Genomic DNA, 10,901 nt, shown 5'->3' with positions numbered 1-10,901 from the left:
AGATAAAGGTTTGTGTGTTTATTTTTATTAATGAATTTAAACTTCCACCAACAATTTTCATGAGGATATCTTACCATGATTACAGAATTTTTATTATTATTTTTATTTTTAATGAAAGTGATATATTTCAGACTATAAAAAGAATCTGTTAGAATTACAAGCAGAATATGCTGAAACTGTACATGAACTAGAGAAAACTAGGAATATGTTAGTTGTACAACATAAGATCAATAAAGATTATCAACAAGAAGTAGATTCATTTAATCAGAAAATGGATGAATTTAAGAAGGAATATGAAATGAAATTAGAAGAATATGCCAGATTATTGGATATCAGAGCTGCCAGAATAAGGGTAAGGTTGTTTATATGGTTTATTTCTCATATTAAATTTAACCTTTGACTCGTTTTGGAATACTTTCATATGACAATCATGGTTAGTTATTTTGAAGTGAGAAATACATCAGTGTAGTTGATGATAAAGGACTAGATTGTCTTATAGAAATATTGTATTATGGATTGTTTTCAGAACAAGAACACTATGTATAATGTTTTATTTGTAAACCACTACTCCAGCAATCAGTTTTTATTCAGAATGTCATAATATACTGAACTTGTCACACATTGTATGTTGTTAACAAACATGTTGTTAAACAATGACCAACTTATCTAATGGCCCTCACCTGTACATCAGGTCATGTCTAAGATAAATGATGTATTATTTTGACAATTATAGAAAATGGAGAACCAAATGAAGGATGTAGCTTATGGAACAAGACAATATAAAATACAAGTTGGAGATGATGATGTAAGATTCAAATTCAAATGAAATTAAGATTATTGTGTTATTGAACATTGAAACAAATATGATTCAGTCAATTTTAAACAACTCTTATTGCTATATTAAATGAATATTTTACAACAGAAAGTTTTTGCTAATATACTTTTATAAACTTTATATATTTTGATTTGCAGGCAGAATCAACTATGGATTTTGATGAGACAGTGGCTTTAGAAAGAGGACAGAATTTGTTTGAAATTCATGTTCATAAGGTAAGTTGTTACAGGAGTTCTCTATTATTCTATTAATTTTATGTTAATACCCATTGCTTACAATCTGAATGTCTATGGTCCCAGCATTTATAAACAGTATAAGTAAAAGATTTCCAAACTTTATTTTCATTCTAGTTGAACCTGTCTCAGGAAGCTTTGAAAATTATTGGTGATGAAGAACCATCCACCTTCTGTACATGGGAATTCTTTGAGTTTGAAACTCAGTCAACACCAGTTTGTAGAGGTCCAAGGTTAGTTTCATCTCCACTGATATAAAAATTTAACTGTTCTCAACTTTCTTTTATGTTGTGTTTATTGTCATAATTCATATATGTTGGACTATTCTTGGTCATTGAGAGCCATAAATATATTTAAAAATAAATTCAAAATTTTAATTTTGAAAAAATTGTGTCTGTACCACTGAGCACCTGCATTTTTTCTGAGAAAAATTATTTTGCTAGTGATCTAAGGGTTTTAAGCCATTATAAACTTATTAATTTATATTAATTTCAGACCTGTTTTTGATTTTACATCACAGTATGTTGTTAAAGTAGATGATTTCTTTTTACATTATCTTCAAAAGGTAAGCATAAAAGAAAGTTCATATTTCACAAGGATAGCAACTTTTATTGGTTCTTAGCATTGGTCACTTTTGAACCAAATATCACAGTAGTAGTATCTCCAAATAATATCAATGGACATGTGGAGAAAAGACAACTTATTTGAGGTCCTCAGATTTTCAATAGATATGTGATCAAATTATATGGATGTAGCTAAAGTTGATGATAGTAAATTGAGTTTACTTAGAACATTCACAATTGTTTTGTAGGAAACTTGTACACTAGAATTACATCAATCATTTGGACAAGATTTCCGTACTATCTCAGCCTGTCAATTGATGTTTAAAGATATATTTGATAAACCACATGGTAGAATTCATGGTGTGGCTTCATTAACAGGTTTGATTAGATCTTTTATAACCTTACATCAGTGCAAATTTTGGTTGAATAGGTACGAATACTGAGACTGGAAACCTCAGTTAGGTTGGAAATTAATATATCTACCGGTATTTTTGCTCAGGAACAATGGACACATTGAAGCATAAAACTAATAATAGATTATTATAAAGAGCTGTTGTAATGTTATAGTTTTAACAGTATTTTTAATAATGAGTTGATTATTGTTTAAAAAGGTATAGAAGATGGTGAAAATCGTGGTATTGGTTATGGAACTGTTGAATATTGGATCAGATTGAGAGTACCTATGGAACAAGCTCTTAGACTCTATAAGGTACACTGGCTTTTCTATCTTTCAATGTTCTGGGCCTTTTGACAATCTGTTAAAGTTTATTTCTGTACGAAAATTATTGAATATTGTAGTGTCTTCCAGGTGAGAAAATCTCTGTCAAATGTACAACCAAAAATGTACTGAAATTTCTTTTACTTAATGACATGAGTAGATAATATTTCATTTAACTTATTATTTAACTACATACTCTAGGAAAGAACCAAAGCTCTAGGTTATATAACACAAAATGATAGAGCTACCAAAGACCAACTACAAGCTCTAGATGAAGCTGCTAGGGGAAGACCTATGGATAATGTTAATGAACTACATGTTAAGATAAGACAATGTTCTAGATTGAAATCCAGAAGAAGTGGTAAGTTGAATTTCTAACACTAATGTTCTTTTCTGAAGCAATAATCATGACATGAAATTCTTCACCTATTTGCATGGAAATGAGACTATTTCATCACAGCATGAGCTTATAAATCAATCCTTAATAACGTGGAATTGTAAAAAGCCAACATAGTCTTTTGTGTTTCATTATGGGAAGAGTAAATCAATTCAATATGGCTCTCATCTCACACAGTATTTCATAAACTTAAGGTGAAGCAAATTAGGACTTCAAACTCATGTGTTTGTCCTTCAATTCATAAGAATTCTTTTCTAGGTGTACAGCCATCACCATACTGTATGTATAGTTTCTTTGATTTCGGTGATCATGATACAAAGATAATAGCTAATTCTAATCAGCCAGTATTTAATGATCACATGACTTATCCTGTACCAATGACACTTGAATTAGATCAATATTTAAGACAAGAGGTACGCTATTTAACTATTTTCATTCAATGGTTTGTTTCAAATTTTTGTGAAGTTTCTCATACACAGATTATATATCTTAAGTGAAAGTTTGATAGATAAATTGGAAACACTGTAGTTTCTTTCTCCACTAGCAATAAACAGTGATAGAACATATGTATCTAGGAGAAATGCTGCTCCATCTTTGAGCATAAGAACTTGCAACTTAAAAAAAGTTAAATCAGATAGACACTAATGTTAAGTTTTGATAATATATCAAAAATTAAATTATGGATAACTTTTGGTTTAATTTACAGCATCTTAAGATATTTGTGTTTGATGACACGGACCCAGATGAAACATCCTATATTGGTGAGGTAGATATACCCTTGTTATCATTGGCTAATGGTAAAAATATAGAGGGACCATTTGACTTGAAGAATGCTGATGGTACTAACAGTGGTATAATAGAACTAGATCTACATTGGCAGTATTCTTATTTACCACCTAAATCACCACGTAGAGTTAAATATCAGGTTAGTTATATACTTTTATTAATTCACATATCTGTTGTTGATAATTTGGTTTAAATTCATTTTATTTTAGGTGTTTTTGTCGGTCGATTTATTTAGTTTAGTGTTGCTAATGCTATTTGTTTCAATATAGATAATAGTATAGATATAGATTATGTCCTGAATTGCTGTTACCAAAACATATTTTATTTGGATTGTTTATAGTCTATGGAAGTAACAGAGGAGAAAGATGAAGCTGATCAGGTATCGCCACCAACACCCCCTAAAGTTAAATCTCGAGTTGCTGCTAAATTTACCTCCTCTACACCCATGCCTAAACAACCTGATATTAGATCAGAACCTGAAATATTTGAGAGTGAAATATCAGTAGTTAAAACTGAATCTTCAGTAAGTACAATTTTAATATAATTTCAATAACGTTAAAGTTACTTAAGACACTGTGTATCAGGACAAATTCAATTCTTTATCACTCTATTCAAATTTCCTGTTAAACATCTGTAGGTTCAGTAATTCTAGGAAAAACTCTACCAGGTTATCTTAAAAGCCATTCAAGCCAAATGGTATACCAGTTTGATATGATATTGATGTCATGATCTAGAAAATATAAACCAGATGATGATCTATGTTGTTATTATTTATAGCCAAAGCCAGTAGCTAGAAGAAGATTAGAAAGTAGTAAACCTGTACATCAATCATCACAAGATTCTATGGTAGATGACACGGTGAATCAAGTTGTATCTGGTTTTATGCCGAATAATACTTGTACGACAGAATCTGTATCATCAGTTACTATGCTACGACATACAGGTAATATCATACAATAGTTCATCTCATAAATAAATCTTACAGTTCTTTTATTTATTCCGTCTGGACACACTTGCTTATCATAATTGTCAACTACAAAGCTCAGAAGGTGGAAGCCAAAGAACATAATTTTTGTCCTATCCATTAAAATAAAGTACAGAAAAAAAGGGTTCATGAAATTCTTTGGCTTTGTCTATCATGACCGGGAACCATCTTTTTAAACAGTTACACTGGCATCAACTTTTATGAATTTGTCCAAAATCTATTAATTGCATATTTTATGATAATGAATAACTAATCAACCTTTAAAACTATTATATGTGTGTTATGGTGTCGATTTCAAATTGTAACCTATTGTCTGAGCAAAGTAAAAGGTTTTTTGATTTTTTTCTATATTTTGTAAGAGAATAGGAATATCAGCTTCAAAATAGTACTGTTAGTCTTAAAATGTCTGATAGAAGTATTATTTTTTTGTAAGTTTACAATGAAAAGAAACAGATTTGCCTCCTAGAAATTTCAAACGAAAAAAGTCACAAATTTGGACTGAAAATTGTCCTCTGTAAAACAATGTTTTGAATTTATAATGTGTGTTCATGTTTATATTTTCATCAAAGCAAAGACATTCTAAGACTAACAGTACTATTTTGAGGCTGCTATTCCTATTCTCAGAAATATAATGTAAAATATTCAAAAAACTTTTCACTTTGTTAAGACATAATACATTTTTATCCGCCCACATGGAAATGTGGACGTATATTGCCGTTGCCCGTGTCCATCGGTCCGTCAACATTTCTTGTGAACACAATAGAGACTACAGGCTTGGACAAATTCGAATTTGATAATATTTTGATGAACGATCTTTGAGTTATTGCCCTTGACTTAGGAAAAACGTGTCAAAATTTGTTTGTGAACACATTAAAGACTACAGTTTTCAATTGATTTTAATGAAACATTTTAATGATCATGTATTTTGATGAGATAATTTGATGTATTTGGGTTATTGATTGATTTTTAAAAATTTGGTGGAATTTCTCAATATAAATAAATGGCAGTAAATATATATATCATTGAATTCAAACTATTAAAATTTCTTTAATATGAAAAAATTCGTACTTTAGTCCCTAAATACTGTTTTATCACTTCTGACAGCTGCCAGTGGGCGTATGTTACCAAGCTATTTTTTTTTTATCAGTAACTGAAGAAGTTACAGTACATAAAACAGAAGCAGAAATACCAGGTAAAAAAACTAACCTATTAATATTGTCTTGTTTCACTGATATATTTTAAATACACATATGATGTGCTACTAAATTTTAGATTTTATATTAAGATTAAAGATGTGAGAATTAAATTTGAGCCAGCCCTTTGTTTGGTGGTGAAGATCGGTTGCCTGTGTGCCATAGGTACATTGGTCCATTTCGTAAAAATTCTAATAACTTATATATTTGGTACACGTACTTAATAACTATAATAAAAGGAGAACTGCAGAAAATGTCATTGTGTTATAAATTGTCAATGACATTCCCTTGCTACTTGCCAATCTATTTTTGAAAAATAATAACATATAAAGCCAGTATGGTCAATGATTGGTTGTAGAATCTGAAGAAGAAGAGGTCATAGAAGAAATATCAGATGAAATAGAAGAGGAAGAGAAAGGATCAGATAATAGATCTATGATAATTCATCCTTCTTCTCCTTCTCAATCATCTAGAAACGAGGGTATAATACTTTATACTCCATCACTGTGTGTTTTTATTAACATCACCTACAGTTTTATTTTACACCTTTTTGATTTAATTACTACAGTTTTATCTCCACCTCAGTTGGGTTCTACTTTCAGTTTTTTGCAATGCTATTTTTCAGCTTATCCCTGTTTATTAATTTATCTGTTGCAAAATTTGCAATTTTTCATGAATACTTTGAATCCCAATCGAGTCAAAACTTGATAGGATATTTATTGAATTTAGGCACATTAAAGGTTATTTAACAATCTTTTGTTTGCATATGATGGATGAAAATTTTCCTTGTCTTACCAAACTCTTACCAAGTGTACACATAATACTGTAGACCACTATCATTAGAATTTAGATTGCTAGAGAATTTCACTTTTTTTTTACTCTGTTTTTTTTCTGTACCAATGATCTTTTTTTATGCAGACAACACAAGTGTGAAGAAACCGAAACCTAAGATGAGATCTTTAAGGTTTTATGGTATGACTTGGTTAATATTGCATGATTTGATAGTTAATAATATTTGGTGATTGGAATGCCTTGTCATATTGATCTCAATATTTATAATCATGTATTATGTCATGTTAATTGTTAATTTGATAATTTTCGTCTATTAATCAAAATTTACCCTCAAACTGGGGACCAGGGCAACCATATACAATTGAAAACATTTATTTGTGCATGCAGCATCATCTCTTCCAAGATGTATTGATTGCTGTAAATAAATCAGAAAAGTAGATTTTGGAGCAGCCTCTCCCCTTAAATTGAAGTGTTGAGTCTAACTGAAGACTTTAGAATTAATTGTTCAGCATAACTGATTCAACTTATACAGCCTTTTGGAAAATGATTGGTCTTTATGTACAGATATCTCTGCAGCTATATGTTTTGTGTCAGTTTATGTTATATATTATTTGTCAGTCAACTATAGATGCATGTAGTCTATTATGAGTATAATATATTAATATATAGTTTTAACAAAAAAAAAACAAAATGTGTTATTGGATAATGTGTCAGCTCCAAAAGTATAGAATGAGTAAGATAACAGTATAGTGCATGATGCATGTGCCTATTAAATTATGAATATTCATATTATACTAATACATATTTATTGTATACAATAAAGATTCGAATTTTGGTGCAGTGGCATTTCTGGAAAACCCTCTTTCCACAAACCACCCCCCCCCCCCTTCTCCTCCTACAAGCACCACTGTTTAGGTGTCATTAATTATAAGTATGCTGTCTTTTCTATGCTTGCCTAATGCTTTGGCTTTTAACATATTTTTTTTTTGTATGTCCTCCTTAGATTTATGTACTTATATTTTTATTTTTTATTTTATATTCTAAACTTATCAATATGAAATATATTCTTCCTAAATACTTTTATCATATTATCCTTCTTATAGGGCCTCAAATAAATGAATTAACATCACTTTTACTTTATATATTATAGAGTCTCCAATGGAAGTTAAGATTAGTCCTAAAGCGAGTCCAAGGGTAGGTGTAACTATTATAAATATGAATCCTACACTGGCTTACTTCTTACTATTATACAACAATTGAACTAAATGTTGTTTATCTGTTAACAGTATCCTATCTTTGCCTCAAGTCAAGAGTATAATTAGATTTTTTATTATAGTCTGTTAGCAGTATGAAAGATACATATTTTGGAGATAAAAAGAGTGAAGATGAAGAAGGTAGGATGTCATCATTATATTTGAAGTTTAAATTATTAATGATCATGTCACAGAACCTTTAACCATTTCAGAACAGATTACTTTTAATAGGAAACAGCTGACATAGATAGGACAATAAACTGTGGTTCAAGATCCCCTGTCCTGGTTTATTTTTTTTTTAATTTCATTGCCCATCTTCATAGACCATTCCTGCATGTCTAAAAAAAACTTTTAACTCAATAAAATGTAAAATTCAACTTCATTCCATTTCATTTCTAGAATCTGTAGTTGAAGAAATAGCTATGGAAAGTGACAGACAATCTAATACATCAGTAAATAAACTAGTATCAGAATCAGAGTCTGATAGAGGTCAACGTGAGTCTGATAGTGAAGGAGTTGTTATGATTAGAACTATGACACAAAGAAGACGAGTAAAAGATGTTAAAAAGGTATTGGAATATATATATATATAAATAGTTCACCTACATTCTATAATTTTAAACCTCAATGACTTATATAATTTTTTTTATTCTAATTGAGAAAAGAGTTAGTAAATATATTGATATATCAAGTAACTTTTAACTTATAGCCTTAAGAGATCTGGGAAGCATGCTACCATTAATGACTATCATGAAACTTTTAATTGGATAGGGATTAACTAAGCAAGTGGTTTTTTTTTATATGTACCAGATGATATTTAGCCCGAAGTGTAATTTTAACCGTATTATGTATTATTTTGTATTTCAGGGTAACATAGTGACTATAGCTATATCTAATTTATCGATAGAACCTGATTCTTCCCTAGCCAAAGATGATAACATTACAAACCTATATGTTGAATATAGTTTCCTTGGTTTACCAACTAAAGAAACTGAAACACCTTATTCCTTACCAAAACCACGACCTGGCAAACAGATAGAATTTAACTTCAGTAAAAGTTAGTATTTGATATTGGATAAACCTTGAACAGTGCACTCAAATCCCAAATTGACACTTTTGAAGTTATTTTGTTTCACTAGAAAATAATTTCAGATTAAGTTGTATGATCTCTATTTTGTTATCTCATCGTAGCTATCCAGGTTGATTTAGATAAACATTATGAAAGAAGACAAGAACTAGCTGCTATGTTACTACCTAAAGCACCTGATGAGGGAAGGTTAGTAACTGTTACAGGTGTATTTAAGATATCAAAAGATGTGTGCTACAATTGATAAGAGCTCATCATAGTGTAAGATTCCTAACAAATAATTAGGTCAGGGTAGTATGAGGTAATCATGTGACCTCAAACAATTCATATTTTTTACATTTTTCTGTGACTAGATGAAAATGGGTGTATGTACACATTATCTCAGAATGATCAATGCCAGGAATTGGTTGGTAGAAATGATGATGTTTCTCATATTTATATTCCTACATTTTTGTAGAATCCGGTTTAATGTAATAAGTGAACCAGCAGAAGGTGTAGATGGAGAATGTGAGGATGTAGGTGTAGCATTTGTTAGTATACCACATATACTCAAATCAAATACTAATGTTAAAGATGAAGATGTTGACAGTAAGTTTTCACTATTTACTATTCGGTATTTACTATTCAGTATTCCCCATGGGACTGCTCACTTTTAAACAAGGTTAATGTGCTCAAATTGGTGTCTGGGATCTTACAAAGACTACAGTTCTTAATAGATTGTAGTTCCTAATGAATTCAGATAAGAAGGGGTAGTGTGATTTTTTGTACCTTTGGTGCTTGAATTAATGAAAACTATTGACCAAAATTTATGTTAATGTTTTCCTTATCTGGAATTTTGACTTAAAGTCACTTTGTTACCATTTGGTGTTGAAAGGATAATGTTTAGATTTAAGCAAAATTAAACACCAAATCGTAGAGAAAAATATTATCTCCTACTTAGTCCAAAGTTTTACTGAAAATATTGAGCTTTTAATGCTCTTAATATGAATGTTTTAAATAATGAACAATTTTTTTATACTGCACCCATTAGAAAATGAACGGAGGGAGAAATAAGATTTTAAATTTTATTTAAAGATATTTTTAAAAGGAAAATATAATTCATGTAAGGATACTTTTACTACAATTAACTGAAAATATAATTAAAGATAAGTTATAGGTTTAGTTATGGTATTATATTTTCTAGTCTATGATGTAAGAGATGAGAAGACAGTTGTTGGTTCAATGAATTTAACAGTAGATTGTTTAGCAGCATTAAAAGCTATAGACAAGGAAATGGTAGAAGGAACCTATTAATTTAGTGATGAAGACTTATTTCATATATTTTATTTTAGTATAGTTTCTTACATATGCTTATGAATTAATTTAACTTTGAGTAGCACATATAGTTCATAACACTCATCTCCTGTGAAACATTTCATTATAAAGATTTAAATAGTTTTAGCCTGTATCTTAAAATTTAGTTTTGTATTTTATAAATTCTAGAGATTTTAACAGAATCTGTGATATATTGTCTAAGTGTATATGTCCGTCCTTTATTGTATTGTCTTATAGATATTTGTTATTTATTTGTATTATGATAATAAATCCATTTAGATAATAATGTGATTATTTCCGCAACTACATATAAATACAAGATTCATAATAATTAGTACATGTAATAATAAAATGTATATGCCACATGTCTATGAACTAGAATTCGGCTAAAACTAGAGTCAAAAATCTTTTAGTTAAAGGGATATCTGTGCCGTAAACAGACTGATTAATATGGCAAATTACCATGGTTATCTTGAAAAGTAAGGAGATTTTGAGCTTGAAGGTCAATATGCAAGTTGAAGATACTGGAAATCTGGCACATATAACCAGTGGACATAAAATCAACTTAAGAATTTTCTATCGGATTAGGCTTGATAAAGAAAAAATACACAGAATTATTAAGTCTTTATTTAGCATTCATACTTTTTTTCAGATGACTCGTGATCATTTATTATTAGCCAGATTTTTACACCTCTCAGCACTTACACTTCATTCATACAGACAGATTTATGATGTACCATATAGG

General features: G+C 29.8%; 1 protein-coding gene across 1 annotated transcript; it reads left to right on the top strand.

The window, feature by feature from the left end:
- Positions 1-745: 745 nt before the first annotated feature.
- Positions 746-3,644, top strand: LOTGIDRAFT_184477 (hypothetical protein; the record flags this gene model as incomplete). Its single annotated transcript, XM_009068252.1, has 9 exons — positions 746-805; positions 973-1,050; positions 1,186-1,301; positions 1,564-1,633; positions 1,880-2,009; positions 2,243-2,340; positions 2,551-2,710; positions 3,005-3,159; positions 3,453-3,644. Coding segments are annotated over 9 exons (1,056 nt in total), but the record flags the coding sequence as incomplete, so codon positions are not given.
- Between the last annotated feature and the right edge of the window lie 7,257 nt (positions 3,645-10,901).

The sequence above is a fragment of the Lottia gigantea genome (assembly GCF_000327385.1).
Source record: "Lottia gigantea unplaced genomic scaffold LOTGIsca_9, whole genome shotgun sequence".
Classification (NCBI taxonomy): domain Eukaryota; kingdom Metazoa; phylum Mollusca; class Gastropoda; family Lottiidae; genus Lottia; species Lottia gigantea.
The sequence above is the reverse complement of the archived record's forward strand: the minus strand, read 5'-3'. Positions and strand labels throughout refer to the sequence as shown.